General features: G+C 38.6%; 2 protein-coding genes across 2 annotated transcripts; both read right to left on the bottom strand.

The window, feature by feature from the left end:
* Positions 1 to 278: 278 nt before the first annotated feature.
* On the bottom strand, positions 279 to 3,706 carry LOC113333016 (FT-interacting protein 1-like). The gene is made up of 3 exons (XM_026579499.1): positions 3,379 to 3,706; positions 3,239 to 3,270; positions 279 to 3,153 (listed from the first exon to the last, which is right to left on the bottom strand). Exon 3 carries the CDS (start codon positions 2,836 to 2,838, stop codon positions 508 to 510), a length of 2,331 nt encoding a protein of 776 aa, XP_026435284.1. The 5' UTR covers positions 2,839 to 3,153; positions 3,239 to 3,270; positions 3,379 to 3,706; the 3' UTR covers positions 279 to 507.
* A 3,885-nt stretch (positions 3,707 to 7,591) lies between these two features.
* Positions 7,592 to 15,535, bottom strand: LOC113333262 (DNA mismatch repair protein MSH6-like). The gene is made up of 21 exons (XM_026579780.1): positions 14,565 to 15,535; positions 14,115 to 14,211; positions 13,800 to 13,902; positions 13,645 to 13,698; positions 13,471 to 13,545; positions 13,162 to 13,230; positions 12,999 to 13,079; positions 12,573 to 12,767; positions 11,915 to 12,456; positions 11,642 to 11,771; positions 11,286 to 11,377; positions 10,999 to 11,177; positions 10,725 to 10,927; positions 10,514 to 10,615; positions 9,804 to 9,966; positions 9,321 to 9,610; positions 9,100 to 9,237; positions 8,737 to 8,816; positions 8,514 to 8,613; positions 8,195 to 8,324; positions 7,592 to 8,013 (listed from the first exon to the last, which is right to left on the bottom strand). The coding sequence occupies exons 1-21, from the start codon at positions 15,490 to 15,492 to the stop codon at positions 7,760 to 7,762; spliced, it is 4,005 nt and encodes a 1,334-aa protein (XP_026435565.1). The 5' UTR covers positions 15,493 to 15,535; the 3' UTR covers positions 7,592 to 7,759.
* Positions 15,536 to 16,221: the final 686 nt, after the last annotated feature.

Below are 16,221 nucleotides of genomic sequence, written 5' to 3' on the forward strand. Positions count from 1 at the left end.
ACGGAAGTCTGATGAAATTATGATCCTAACTTCTAGCAGGAGTGCAGGACTTAGAGTGATCAAGCTAGATTGACCACATTGACAGTTTGAGCAAAATATATATCATAAATGGGATACCTGGAAATATGACGAGGGTAGAGCCTCCACCTGAACCTTGTCAGTTGAGAGTTCCGAATTTTCATGTGTGTAAACAAACCTACAATAGTTTATATGAATATCCACAAAATGCAATATGAAGTCACACAAAGATAATTTAGATAACACAATTCACGCCAAAATTTAGAACATCAACATGCATTGATTATGGAAATCAAACAACAAAGTTAGAAACAGAAACCTTCGACTGATAACATAAAACAGACTACGGAATTCTATCATTCTTTCAAGTCCTGAACAGGGAATGAAAGAAGTTACAAATTCATAACAGAACACATCACTTGCATTCAATTTAAAATGAACAAAACGAGCTACTTCCGATTAATAATCTAGCAACATAATGGTTACTTCTCATAGCATACTATCAGTTCTTGCAGGCAATCGTCTGAAAAAGTTGAGAGGTACTGAAGGAAGCCTGTGACGGAACCTAGGATGCCTTAATACATAAAATCCAGCAATGAGGGCCACAACTCGAAAGGGTGTAACATAAAGTACAACAGCAGCAATCAAACAGAAGGTCACGAACAGAGCTGTAGCTCTTGGATCACGCCAGCTCAAGAGAGACTGCAATCTTTCTCCCTGGGTTGCCAAATCACCAACCACAGTTTGAATCCTCCCTGCAACACTTCTCAATCGATCATATCTCATTCTCACAATATCATTAGGTCGAGAGGTGGGAAAAGTATCAAACTCTTCGTCTAGTTCATCTGGATGTACATTATCAGCATGGGAGAGTCGAGTATCCATGTGAGGTGGATTTCTTGGTCTCCAGCGGAAGTACCAAACACCAATTAAGAACAAATAGAGAAAAACGGTGGGCAAAATCAATTCCGGATACAGAACAAGTATTATGAAGAGTATGTGGATCAGAACTGTAGTAAGAGGGTTTTTCCAAACACAGATTTGATCAAACCATCTGGCAACCGCGATTAATCCGCTCAGAACTCCCATAATTCTGAAAAAATTAGCTCTGCTCCTTCTCATACTCCACATATGTGAATCTACATCCAACATATACTCCACAACCTCTTTCCTTAGTGGTGGTTCGGCACGGCTTAGCCTCATCGAGACTATCTGATGAGCTTGGTGCCTTAAGTTATCGAGCTGAGTAACAGATAACGGATGAATGTAGTGCATTTTGGGTAACAATGGCTGAGAGTAAATATGCATCATATTAAGCAAAGATGAACATGTAAACCTTACAGCCAACTGAATCTCACCCATTTTCTTGACTCCAGATGGATGAAGAACCAGAAGAGGATATGAGTGTGTGTAAACCCGGTCAGTTTCAAGTGTAGAGAGCCGAATTCTCACCTTCCCGATCCTCGAATCCTTAGCACCACCTTTATCTCCTCCTCCATGTAAATGACAGTTATCAAAAACCCCAATTGTAATAACAGTACAAGGATCGTAAACCTCCCATGTGTATTGCTCATTCCATTTTGGAGTAGAGCTATCGATAATAGTTCTCGTTCTGACCCACTTCTGCCCATATTTGGCCACACAATAAGCGTCTGTGGTGCCTCGGCCGTCTTTTATCTTCATCGGAAGCAACCCATTAGCAGTTAAAATTCCCACCTCCAGAACCCCAATGTTTTGCTTCCACAGCTGCTTCGCTGTAGGTCTGAGATCACTACTATAATGAGTGGACTCGTCAAGTACATGGTACCCACCATCGAGACAGATCCTCAAATGAATCCTACTCGCAAACCTACCATCTTTCTTCTTCTCTCCATCAACAATAATATGTTTCTCGAGATTAAACCACCTTGTATGCACAGATTTATAGTCCAGCCTCCTCTCAACAGCCTGTAAAGGGATCGCACATCTACCCAGGATCTCATCCTTGTTTGGCCCCACTCTGTCTTCCACACTCAAGATCAGATGCTCCTCGAACGGTTCCGAAGCTACAAACATCAAATCCTCATTCCATAACGGATTAGTATTCCTGCTCGGAGACACTCTTGTTCTCAAAGCCTGATTCCCGAGAATAGCTTTAACATAAATTTCTGGAAACTTAGCCTTGTCAACATGTTGCAAGTCCTGCGCTTCGATCACATTTACCCTCAGATACCATAACTTAGGAGACAGATACACCTTGGACCGGAAATTCGCAAGTCCATCACCACTAACAGATGCAGCATCAGAATGCCACGCTTCAGGAAACGCTTCATCAGCTTGAGTACCCATCCAAACAGCCAACATAAGCTCTCCTTTAGCTTTATCTCCCTTTCGATCTTCCAACCTATACCATTGTGGTGCCAAAGGACTATCTGGTGGAACTCTCTTTGGAACTTCATTAAGATCAAACCAAACCCTCCCCATAAAATCATCTTTCACAAAATCCTTATCTTTGACTAAAATCTCAACAACAGAAGCTTGAATCCTTTCTTTTGAAAATGCAAACACTTGGTTCCATTCAGGGTTAGACTTGTTTTCGAAATGCCTAGTTGTACCTTTGTAGTTACCAAGTTTGACTTCTACATAAGGATCACAACTTCCTGTAACATCTTTAGCTGGTAAATCTTTCGCTTTTACAACTCTAACATATAGATATTGCATTTGCTCAACCAGGTCATAGCTACTAGTATGTTTGTCACCAGTAAGACCTCCACCACCAAGATGTGGTGATGTCTCTTTTAATGAGAAATCCTCCGGTGGGTGGTGCTGTGGACGCTGCATTTTGGATATGGACTGAAGTCTCCAGGAATGAAATGAAATGAAGGAAATGGATGGTTTTTTGCTTCAGTTTTCAAAATGTTATATGAAAACCTAAATGCTTGGAGTATAGAATCTGAACCCTTGGTTAAGTTTACCTAGAGATGTGGTGGTGGTGGTTGACTAAAGAATTTGAAACAAGAAAAACATTCAAACTGGTTGACAGCAAAGATTCTTAAATGAGAAAGAATTGGAACAGACAAACTTGGAATATGAACCGTTTGATTAAGTTTTCCTAGAGACACACATTAAAACCCTCGTCTCCAGATCCTAATAAGCCTGAAGAAGAAAAAAAACCATGATTCAGATTTATGGAGATTCACTGACTAAGCAACAAAAAGAAGAGTGTAAAAACAAAACTAACCTCGTAGATTTCTAGAGACAAACTTCACAGATCTGAACAACAACAAGAACAACAAAGAACAAAATTATTTAGTACTTGTTCCTCTCATTGTAGATGATGATGATAAACATATGAACAACAATGTTGAAGAAAATACGTACCTTGAAAAGAAAAAATGTCGATAATAATGAATCAGAGAAGAACTCAAAAACAAAAAAGTGAAAAAAGAAGAGAGTGAGCTTTGGAGTTGATTCAAACTCTTCTTCTCCCTCTGTAAAAAGTGTTTTTGGCTCTCTATCTCTCTCACACACTCACTCACTCACTCACTCTGCTGAACCCTGAAGATCTGAATCTAAAGAAAAGCAGAAAGAAAGAAAGAAAAGAGAATGCTTCTTCTGTTTCTTTCTCTTTCTCTGTCTCCTCCAACTTTTTTTTTTTCTTGAAAGTGGGACTGAACTGGACTAGACCATGGAGGAGAAGACAGTAATGAGTAAGTATAAAAAAAATAATGACAAGTCAGAGAACCCTATGTATGTAGTCGGACTAGTTAGTATATACCCCCACAAAGACTCTGGTCGGATACTTGGCACGTGCGGTATGACCGTTCCTCCTCTTGTTGCTTTCATTGGGATTCTCGTTTTTATTTGTTTTTCAACATTTTGTTTTAAACCACATTTAATGAAGAAAATCTTATTTGTCTGGTTTATTTGTCGGGTGGGGGCAGCAAACATTGCAGCTAACACGTAATATTCTCGTAATCTCCTCCTCTCCCACTCCCCACCTTGGCCCGCATTCCTCCAGCTAGATCAAGAGAGTTAGATTTAGACCCGTTATTATACGGCTAATAGGGGGTACCCACTACCCATTATCCACTTCTCATAACATATTTAACTTGGGATATGTGCATCAAAATCCTGGTTCTACTGCATCTACATCCTGAGACATGGAGATACATAAAATAAAATTGGTAAAGATGAGTACCGGATGATGTTAAACAAACACGAGGATGCATCTACATCCTGACGCTAAACTATAATCATACAGCGACAATTCCACTTCCGTAGGAGGAAACAAACACGAGAGAATGGGAGAGCAAACGTAAAACGCATTTGCTGATCAAATAAGCAAAAGGCCAAACTTCAAAGATAAAGAGATGATTTATGACGGATCCAATAACGGAAAATGGGTCATTTGTCCAAAAAAATTTAAATCATGGTTCAAATTAGAGCTGGCAAACAAGCTGAAACCCGCGGATTAACACGTACCCGGCCCGTGAAAATCCGAGCCCGACTTGGCTTGGTCCTAAACAAGTCGGGCGCGGGTTGGAGAAATAGCGGCTTGTGAGAAAACGGGTTAACCCTTCCCGACTCGTTAACCCGTACAAAAATTATATATATAAAGATTTATAATCCTAACCCTAGTTCTTCTTTTTTCTTCACTCTCTGTCTCTCGGTTGCGGTAGCAGCAACCTTTCTTCTTCTTTTCTTCTTCTTCTTTTTCTTTTCTTCACCACACCATCAACTTTCGTCCGATCAAAAAGTTACATATTTGCTTTTGTTGATAAGAAGATTGAACAAAGAAAACATTGGTTGATTAATCAAGCACCAGCTGATTAAGGTTTTGTTCATGCACAACACCCTTTTAATTTTTGCTTTTGTTTCAGATTAATACTCTGATTATTTCAAATGAATTTCTTTACCTTGGGTTTGATAATTTTGCTCATAAACTCTCTTTAAAAATTTCCTTTAGGTTGACGATTTTATACGAAATTAAATTTTGTTTGAAATCATACAACTTTGGTATTTAACTCTTGCTCACTGAACTATATATGTATGGGTTTGAATGGTAGGAATGAGATTTTTCAAAGATTAAACCCTTTTTGCAGTGATTGTTGTCACATTTCCCTTGCAAAATTAAACTTTGTATCGTGTTCCTGAACTTGCCCATGACTTGTTTGCGAAAATGATTCATTGAACCGTCATTTTGAATTCCAGTATTATCTAAAGAATGAAGGATTGGAATTGTTTCATAGATTTTCTAACATTACTTTTCCACTGAGTTTTCAACTAAAATGTGTATGAACTTCTTTTTCTTGTTTAAACTATGGGGTTTATTCATTGTAGGCCATTTGATTTCTTTTCAAAAAAATCCATGTTGATCAACAAGCTATCTAACATTGTGTTGTCATTCATGCACTACTTGCTGTAAGCTTTATAATTTTCTTAATCAAGCACCAGCTGCTGCTGAGATGTGTTCTTGTAAAGTTATCTACTAATTCTAAAAGGGGTTAGTGACTGATTCTTTTATGTTTCCCGACTAACTAATTTTTTTTATTTTGTATATAGGTTGGCAGTTGGCTCAACTGAGGGCAGAGTTGGTGTCCATCATTTGGATTTGGATGGTTTGGATGATTCTCAGCAAGAGAAAAACTTCACCTTCAAATGTATAGAATTCTTGCTGCGATTGAAGCAACGATGGGTTGAGCTGAAAATGGACTGATTAGATGTATGTTAGGTGTTATAGGGAAGGATTTGGAAGGATTTGTGTTTGCTTATTGTAATACTTGTGTTTGATCTTTGTAATTTGTCCTAAATTAACTTAATTAAAATTTGATTTGATTTTTAATCTCACAAGCCGGGTAACCCGTAAACTCGCAAGCTTTACCCGTTACGGACACGGGTTGATGAAATGACTACCCGTGAAGAATATCAACCCGCGGGTTTTGGCACGTATTAACCCGAACCCGTGTAACCCGTAACAAGCCAGCCCCGGCCCGCCCGTTTGCCAGCTCTAGTTCAAATGGACGAGTAAAAATTAGTATGGGTGAAATGGACTAAAAAAAATAAGAAGGATGAAACTGGATTCATCGCGGCTTAAATTTAAAAAATAACAAGGATGAAACTGGATTCATCCTGATATAAATTAAAAATAAAAAAAAAATATTTGAAAATGGATAGGATGAAACTTGTTACATCCTGACTATTTTTATATTTTTGTCCATTTGAACAGTATCTTTTTAATTTTTATCCATTTAAACAGTACCAAAATGTACATATCTTTTTCACCCAGGAATTGTTGATTTTGGTCTTTTTAACCAATTTTATGATCAAATAAGCAGTCAATCCCTTGTTGGCGGATCTGCTTGTCCCCTATAAAGAAAACGACTAGCCGAAAACCGTTGATGACCGGTCCCACCGAACAGCCGCTCGCTGGAACCAAGCCGGGGCCCGCTGTTCCGAATCGGACATCATCGGTAAGACGGGATGTAATTGGTAGGGGCGTCATCGGGGAAGTGGATTATACTTAATAATTGCAATTGGTCTTAAAACGAGACGGATTATACTTAATGAGCGGAGAAACGATACGGGTTGCCGAACTAATCCTCGGCATCAAGACGGGTTGGGCGAAGAGTGTTCTCCTTGGTTCCAACAAGGACGCTGAGGCGGTCAGGCCTCGCCGACGGGTTATGATGGCCGCAGCACTCCCGGTCGTTCTAGGTGGCATGCTCACCACTAGGGCGGATTAAAACCCCGCCCGAACATACCTTGAACCCAAGCGAACAAAAAGTTTTCTTATCCTATGGTATCCAGTTGTATGTATTTGTTTTTCACAAACTCGGTTAAAAAGACCAAAATCAACAATTCCTGGGTGAAATGGACAGTTAGATTTTGATACTGTTTAAATGGACAAAAATGTAAAAATAGACAGGATGTAACCAGTTTCATCGTACCCATTTTCAAATATTTTTTCTTATTTTTAATTTACACAGGATGTATCCAGTTTCATCCTTGATATTTTTTAAATTTAAGATAGGATGAAACCAGTTTCATCCTTACTATTTTTTCTTTTGACCGTCCATTTGAACCGTTATTTAAAACTATTGGACAAATGCCCCATTTTCCGGTTGTGTTTCTCTCCTTATTTTAAGGAAAGAAAAACCTTTTCTGCTGGGTCCTACCGATCTCTTTTTCCTCGCAGGCTTTTAGCTTTGATTGTGTGTAACGTGGGGACCACTTACACGTGTCAAACAATAATTGGGAGCTTTTCGTTAGTGTTCTCGAGCGCATGTCATCCTCCTTCTTATCGAAGTAAGCTTCTCTCCGTAAACTACTCCTAACCTTTTCAGGGGGCCCATGTTGTCATATCCAACATATTCTTGACACACTTTAATGTGGGAGTGGGACCCTCATGTATGTCTCAAGGAGGTCCTACTTTAGGAATTCGGCAAGAGTCAGCTCAGCCATTGAGCTCCATGATTCCACTACTGTTTGGGGATCACATGCACACTATTTGCCCATACCAAAAAGCGTTGCAAGTTGAAACAACACCATTACAGTGGTATCGATTGTCATCCGAAAGAAGATACTGTACATGTATGTACATATAGTAAATTGATATAAAACAACAGAATTCTTAGGCTATTGATTGAAAGAGCCTTTACAAACCCAAAATTGGCGAACTTAAAACCAATAACACTACAAAATTATCCATCTATATGTAATTCTGGATTAGTTGTCAAGTGAAGGAGAAATCATCATGAAGCTAGTGTTCCTGCAAAAGCAACCTCCGTGCGGTTTGTTGAAGTTCACACAGCAAAGACATATTCTTGACCTCAGAATCTCCAGGGCAACTGAAGTTGGCTAGAAATTGGCCCAGTTCTTTGATTAGGGTTGCAAAATTTTCATCCTTGTTGCAACTTGATAACTCCCCTGTTGGCTTAAGTTTTTTCTTCCCGTATACTTTCTCAAACTCGTTAGACATTGCTGCAGCTTTCTGCAGCACAGAGTCAGGAGTACCTGAAAGAAGAATAATAAATCATTTTCAGATTAGCATTCAAACAAAAAATAAATAGCAGATGTGTCTGTACAGTATTCACCCAAAACATAGAGATTCTCTGATAAGGGCCATGTTGGAAAAACTGTTGTCTTAATGGTTTTTGATCCTCCCAAGGGTAAAGAACAAGAAGCTACTACATACCTGCTAGCCGTGCAACATTGACACCATAACTCTTGGGACATGCACCAGGTGTCAGTTTGTACAAAAATGTAACTTCTTCAACACCTCCGCTTTCCTTCCCAACTCGACATCCCATATGGCACAAAGACACCTGTAGACAAAATATTTAAGCAAAGAATGCCAATAAACCAGCTACACAAACTGGAACAATAACGATAGAGCACTGTTATTTCATAAAGTTTTAAACAGGTCACAGGTGATTGTAGGTCTTATGGCTGAGGTGATCACACCATTTTAAGAAACAAACAAGATTCATCAATAAAGAAACCGAAAAGTGTACCTGGGGATCTCTCTCGTAGTCTACTGCCAAACGGTGATAGTGAGTAGAAAACAAGCCTCGGCAATGTACTTTGTGAACAAAATGATCTAGAACTGATTCTCTGTTAAAGAAACCAAAGAAAGCAAGAAGATGAAAAGGCTGAGTTCCTCAAAGGAAAATTTTAAGAAAGTGACAAACTATAATTTAACAAAAGCTAAAGATATCCAAGATTGTATGTACTCACGCAATGGCTTGCCCATCTGAAGTCGATGTACCCCGTCCGAGTTCATCCAACGCAACCAATGACTTACTGGTTGCAGAAGACTGCATCATCAATTAGACATTACCATGCGGAACTCAAACATTTAAGATTAACTTTAGTTTACACGTTATTGTTGTTTTAATCTATGTTTTCCCCATAGGTCTACAAGGCAAACTGGGCGTACATTCAATTTATAAATGTGGATAAGACGAGCGCAAAATTTTGAGTATGTCCTACATTGAGGTGGTGAATCTGCCGACTTGTGCAACTTTTGTAAATTAACCAAATCAATGTACAACTGCCATTATCCAATCATTTGTACTACAGCCCAAATTGAAAGCTTACCAGCATTGATGCAGTCTCTGAAAGTTCAGTTAAGAATGTACTCTGGCCTGACATAATATGGTCTTTTGCACCCATCCGAACAAAGATACGATCAACTGGGGATATTTCAAAGTACTCTGCAGGGACGTCTGCTCCTAGCTGAGAAGAAGAAACGAGGGCCAGTTGAAACAAGGAGACTATAGGCAGACATAACTTAAAAGAAAAGGAGAAAAAAAAAAAACCTGAGCCAAAATCACGGCAATGCAAACTTGACGAATAAGAGTTGACTTCCCGCCCATGTTGGGACCAGTGAGTAAGATAAAGCTGGGACATCCAGGACCACCAAGGTTTACATCATTGGGAACAAATGCACCTTTGCCTAGTGAGTCACTTGTCAGGACAGGATGTCCTAAACTTTTGGCGCACAACCGTGGCACTTCACTAGAGGATGGTGAATCTATGATAGTTGGACGACACGTGGGTCCTTCGTAGTAGTCGCTAACAATGGCCAAGCTGATCAGAACATCCAATTCTGCAAGTATAACCAAACCTCAATTTCACAAAATGAGATAATACAGATTGCTGCAGAACAAATTGAACACTTGGAAACCCTTGATACAATTTAGTATGGGTAGGCTTTTGTACTAACACCTTAAGGTTACCATGAAAAACTAGCACACTTCAAACTCACTGCCATGTCTAATGAAGATAAATGATCCACGTACCAGCAATTGCGGAGACCAATTGCCTCCACCTAATGTGATGCTCACAAAAACATCCGATCAACCTCTGCAAAATGCTTTTCAGTTTAGATTCCTTCTCAGATTCAGCTTGAGAAAGCTCCCCTAATAGCTTCTTAATATCAGGATGCCAATACCTCCTAACCCCCTGCCATTTAACTAATAGAGTGAGTGCAATTCAACTGTACAGAACAACACGAAAAATAATTTTAACATAGTAATATAAAAGTATCCATTACCCAAAGACAGGAGCCCAAATGTTTAGTCAGGTAACAAAATAGAAGCATTGCTTTGACCTTTTATCTAGAATCCTAGATAGGTTGTTTACCATTTGAGGAGTAATTGCCTTTCTTGAATGCCACATTCTATTTATGAGGATGATGTTCTATTTACTACCTCCATCCCCTATATAGAGGCGGAACTCCAATTCCAAGATGGCTTTTTCTAATTATATGCCCTTATTTATTGTACATAGATAATTGCATTAAGAATGAGCCAATGGTTAAAACAGAAAAGTAGATGGATATTAGGAAATCAAGATAATTTCTTAATCTAAGAGATTTTCCAAATCCCGCCTGTATATAAGGGACGGAGGGAGTGAATATTTAACCTAATGCACTTCAATAAAATTTGAACATCTTCGCGGCGTTATCACCACTTCAGTATATAAAATAATCATTACACCATTTGAGTACCTTTTTTGAAGACCGTAATTCATAGTTCTGAGGAACTCGCCCTTGCAAACTCTCAGGTATTTCTAGAAGGTATGTGTCTTTCCCAACACTAACGTACTTGATCTATGTAAAAGTAAGTTGAAAGATGTCAGTTTTCATCTAAAGCCAAGTAACCAGAAATAACTGTACTAAGAACTAAGCAAAAGAACTATAACTTCAGGCGAATTCTTACAGATGCATCCCGAATAACTTTTTGTTGCTCCTTTAGATGTCTTTCCAGTTTAGATTCGATTTCCTTAACGACTTCACATGTAGAGTCATATTCTGAATCAGCTCCAACATGAGGTATGATACGTCCCGACTGATCAGCTTCTATCCAGTCAAAGGCTTCCTTGAAATGCTTTAGAACTTGACTCAGGTCAGGAAGATCTTTACCTGTAAACGTAAACTGGGTATTAGATGTGAAATTCTCAACATATATATTGAGGATAGGAAACTCAATATACCAGGTGTCAATAATCGCTTGAGCAGACTAGAATCCACATCATCTAACTTTGCACTAAGAGAAGAGCATGCACGAGTCATTAGTTCACAACCGCGTAAAGCAGAGATGAACTCTTTAAGCTGTCTCTTTGCTTCGTCCTCGTAAAGAACCACTTTATTCGCATTCCTTCCATTAGCTTCACTGTATTCCATTAAAATCATTAAAGACTAGTCAATTTTAAAGCCAGCAAGACTTATAAAGTGATAAGCTAAGCTTAAAAAAAATGCAAATTGTTTTTGAACATCTTACCTCCTAGAAAAGAGGCGTCCCAACAATCGCTCCATATCTGGAAGCTTGGACAACTCTTTCCGAAATTCAAGCACATGAGGTGAAGCATCTCCCTGGAAACAAACTAATCGTCGTTATTACAAACAAGTAACCTCAAAACCAATCAGGAATTTCCATCCATTGTGAAGATTAAAAACTAATCACATTTTTTACACCATAGGGATAAACAGTTCAAGAAGTTTAGATTTGGTCTCTTTCAACGAAAAGTAAACAGAATCTGGAGTCTTCCTAAAATAAACTATACATGAGCACAGGGGTGTATCTGGCTGGAAGAGCTCACTAGAAGAAATAACAAAATTTAGGCAGGCGTAACTTACTCTACAACCAGCTACAGCATCCTGACGTTCCCTGATGGACTCTGCCAAATACAGTGGTCTCACAAGCCAATTTTTCAACATCCGTTTCCCAAATGATGTGACACATTGATTCAGTTGACCATACAGTGTCCTATTAACCAATAAAATCATTTTAAAATCAATATAAAGAACTCATTTTACAAATTTAACAAGTATGTAAAGATTACCCGGTAGAACTTCCATCTGTGGTGTTCTCAAGTAACATAAATTTAACAACCAGTATGTAAAGATTACCCGGTAGAACTTCCATCTCTGGTGTTCTCAAATAACTCCAGGTTCTCAATTGCAGCTGCATCAAGAATCATATAAGGTTTTTGAGGGATATCGCGAAATTGGGAGCACGGTAATAATTCAAACTTAGCACATTTAAGCAGTGATTGATCCAGAAAAGCCTTTCGCAAATAGGAAAGGCAACCACCAAATGCAGAAACTGCATAACTTCCACGCTCCCCATCGTTCACTAGCCCAGAGAGAACACTGGGTAAATCATTTGAACCACCATCTTCAATATTAGTATCGGAATCTTCTATATGTTTCTTCGATGTTACAGGTTGATCCTTGTGACGTCTGTATATACTTCTGACTTCAGCAACTGTTTTTTCAGCACTCCAGAACTCCAAGAGTGGAACTAACTCATTGACCAAAGGACTTCTCGTATGTGTCAACAAAACTTTCTCACTTTCGGAACTGAGACGTTTAGCTGGCTTTATGATTTCTACAGGCCTTAACTCAGACAATAGGGAACCCAGTGAATTACGTTCTGAATCATCAGCGAACTTGAGAAACAGAAATAAAACAAAACAAAAAGGATATTTAGTCCAGAGGCGCAACTATCATTAACTTGATGATGCCTGTGTAAGTATTGGTCAGAGAGGAAGACATTCTGGCGTACCTGCCCAAGCATAAACCTGCTCGTAGAAACGTCAACAGTACAAACACCAATAACTAAGAGATCCTTTTGGTTCTCATATGCAATGAAACCTTCTGTAACTGAAATCATGTATGAAGCATCAGGCTTTATTGTCAACATTTCTCCCTCTGTCAATGTACCCTTAGTAACGACTGCACATATTTCGCGTTTTACTACCTTTAAAGACATGAGAAATGTGTCAGACAGTTATATATTCAGCAATAAAATTTCCATCAGATAGTATAAGAGCTAAGAAGGTTCACAAGAGAGTGGTTAAAATGATTAAGAATGAGTATTGAGCTAGTGAGTCATTGAGGAGTGCTTATGCATCAAACACTACAGCATCCATTATCTCAGAATTTGAATTCTGTAAAAGATAAAGAAATACAACAAATTCCAAAATCTAACCTTATCTTTGGAACCCTTCTTGCGACGTAATTCAAGCTGATCAGGTGTTTCTGTCTGCTCTACAACCAGCACCCGATAGCCCTGCTCGAGCATGATAACGATTAGAACTTGAGGTATCTGAAGCATTATGATACTTAGATGAAATGGTGAAATTATGCCCAACCTTTCTAGCCAATTTTTCCGCATTCATTGAGAAATTCTTCTCTGGAAATCCACAATGAGGTTGTTCTCCCTAATCATGGAAGTGCATCCTAAAATGTTAGCTCCGAGAATAGTTGACAAAAATAAAGGGTAATCTGCAGAACCACCGACTATATACGTGTATTGAATTTAATTCTTTCATTCTTATAGGTATCATGTTAAATTGTTAAAGCCGAGTAACTATGAATTCTTATCATGGGTTGATTGAAAACAAATAGGAATTATGAAATTAAAAGAAACAACAAAACAAATTGTTAAAATTGCTGCACACCTTCATGTATTGCAAATCAAGTTCTTTTGTTCCTACATGTGCATCCATTTCATACAGTTCGTAGAATTTACCCATCTGCTCCAACAAATGATGAAGTTTAGTAAATTGAATTTTAAGTGCAAAGAAAGTTTGATGATGCTACTAAGCTTTTGGTGTGTGAACTTAAAGCCATACCTTGAAAAACAAGACCTTGTCCATATGCTTGGCCTTGAACTCCCACCATTGCCTCTATAGTTTCAGAAAAACAAAATGAACAATTAACAAAAAATTACAAAGCATACAAAGCACATCTGCTAGATCCTTGACAAGACCCTTCAAAAAACAATTACCTGGCCACCTGTCAAATTGTTAACAAAATCAGGAGGCAAGTAAAGAGTGTTTGGATCATAATCAACATCTCCAGGGCGTCTCCTTTTAGCATCCCTACGATCTCTGAGTAATAAACAATGCACATGGCTACATGAGAAACTGGTTCTTATGCCCAGACATGTACAGCATTAAAAAAATTAAGACCGTAATCATTACTCCCAAATCATAAAGTTTGCAACACCTGTGCCAGCTCACTACAAATGAATGCATGCATAATTAGAGTGCCCAGGAATAGGACTGATGGTGAATGAAGGATAACTATAGAAAGTACTTACTTCCCAAGGAAGCAAAACTTTTCCACTTCACGGTTGCCAAATCGCTCAGCAATATCACCTGTTAAAACATTTTCCGTGTTTGGAGTAAAATGCTCTCCTGCAGTAAGCATTCTCAAACTTTAGAAAGAAAAGAAAGATTCTAATCTCTGTTAAGTAAAATATTCAATTAAACACGCACTGCTTCTAAAATGGTATATCACTTTTAATGAACCCGGCACCTATAGTGGGCAGTAATCTTCACAACAATCTTAGAACTTCTTGAAGGACCAATAATTATCAAACAGATAGTAAGCATGCACCTAGAGCCGACTGAAATTATTCCCAAATCTATTACAAGTGCTGCGTTACATATGGGAAATCAACTAAAGCTAAATCAAACTACCCTATTTGATCAAAACATTCCACTAACTTTAAGTTTCAGAGGTATGAAATACCCCAGAAATTACTTACTCTCCAGATTAACTGCTAGCCCAAATAATCCACTAGCATTCCCATTCTGAGATATCTTTGATACAGCTTTACCAATATTCCCCTCAGTTTTGCACTTCTTGTCAGAACCTAATTTCTCCATTTCCAACTTCTTTCGCTTTCTAGGCTCTGAATTACACCCTCTCTTAGATTTACTTTCTACTTCCTCATTTACCTCTTCCTCCTCCACCAAATCCATCTCTTCCATTTCATCATCAATTATCTCTTTCTCAACATTCTTTCCCCAATCCTCGTCTTCTGAATCATCCCCTCCACTTCCCCCTTCCTCCTCCTCGTCATCCTCCACCACCACCATCTTCAAACCCCGTCGTGACCTCCCAGAACTACTTTTCACCTCCTCTTTTTCAACAACATCCAAAACAACATTTTCAGAAGCCAAATTCCTTTTCAAGCGACGAAATGTAGTCTTTTTTTCTTCTTCTACCCATTCAATCTTCTCTTTCTCTAAATTTAATTCCTCTTCTTCAGAATCATCATACTGAATCAAATGTTTACCACTCAAACTATCAAATGATTTAACAAACCCATCATACCATTGCTTATCTATAGGCCAGTAAACCCTAATTCTTTTCCGTATGACACTTTCTCCATACAATCTCTTACCAGATTCAGGTGTTTTAATGCTGCTTAGATTTGAAGCAGGTGTTGATGGAGATGGATGATCATCAGAACCAATTACTAAAAGGGGTTTCTTTGAATCATTGGATTTAGGTTTCGGGGGAATAGATTTAGGGTTTGGCGGAGTAGATTTAGGGTTTTGTTTAACAGAAGGAGCGGAAGAAGGGGAAACTGAAGTAGTTGACTTACCGGGAGTGAAGAAGGCAGTGATTTGACTTTGTTTGTTTACTAATGGAGATCTACCATTGCTGAGACGACGTGAAGGAGCCATATCTCTAATGGTTACCGAGTGACTTGCAGTGGCAAAGAAACGGAAACCCTAGAATATATGGGCAAGTAAATGGCGGGAACCACCTAGAATTATTAGCGCCATAATATTTAACGTTTTAGCGCCAAAAGAAAAGGAAAAAAACGTTACAGGCCACCACCGAGCCCTCCCAGAATTTGGCTTAAACTCCGAAAAATTAGGACGACCTGTCAAGGAGTGTATCGGGTTCCCGAATTTGGAACAACAACAAACAAAAAAACATATAAAAATGTAATGTTGATGAGGTAGAAATAAAATATCCCCGAATTCAACAAAAGAAAGGTGAACTTTTATTCATTAGAAATAAGTTACCCGTTATATAGGTTTAAGCTTCCATGTGTATATATAGGTTATGAGGTAAACCCGAATTACATCTATATGGACAGCACATACATGGGCTCAATATCCTACGACACGTCCCCTTGTGCGGTCCAATATTAATACTTCGTATGTAATGCTTTACTTGTAGTCCATCAGATGTAGTTCTTCAAATATAGCTCTCTTCTTGATGACCACCGTATCTAAGTCCATTGTCTCAAACACATGGGGACAAAACATGAACTAAGGAAAAAGAATACAATATTGTTTGTGGGTAAAAACTGTTTCTGCTGGTTTTGGTAAATTTGGGTGTGTGGATGAGAAACGAGCCTAAACCTTAGACAAATGCACTGCACGGGAGTACTTTAGATTCGA

Source organism: Papaver somniferum, unplaced genomic scaffold (genome assembly GCF_003573695.1).
Source record: "Papaver somniferum cultivar HN1 unplaced genomic scaffold, ASM357369v1 unplaced-scaffold_132, whole genome shotgun sequence".
In the NCBI taxonomy this organism is placed as follows: Eukaryota; Viridiplantae; Streptophyta; class Magnoliopsida; order Ranunculales; family Papaveraceae; genus Papaver; species Papaver somniferum.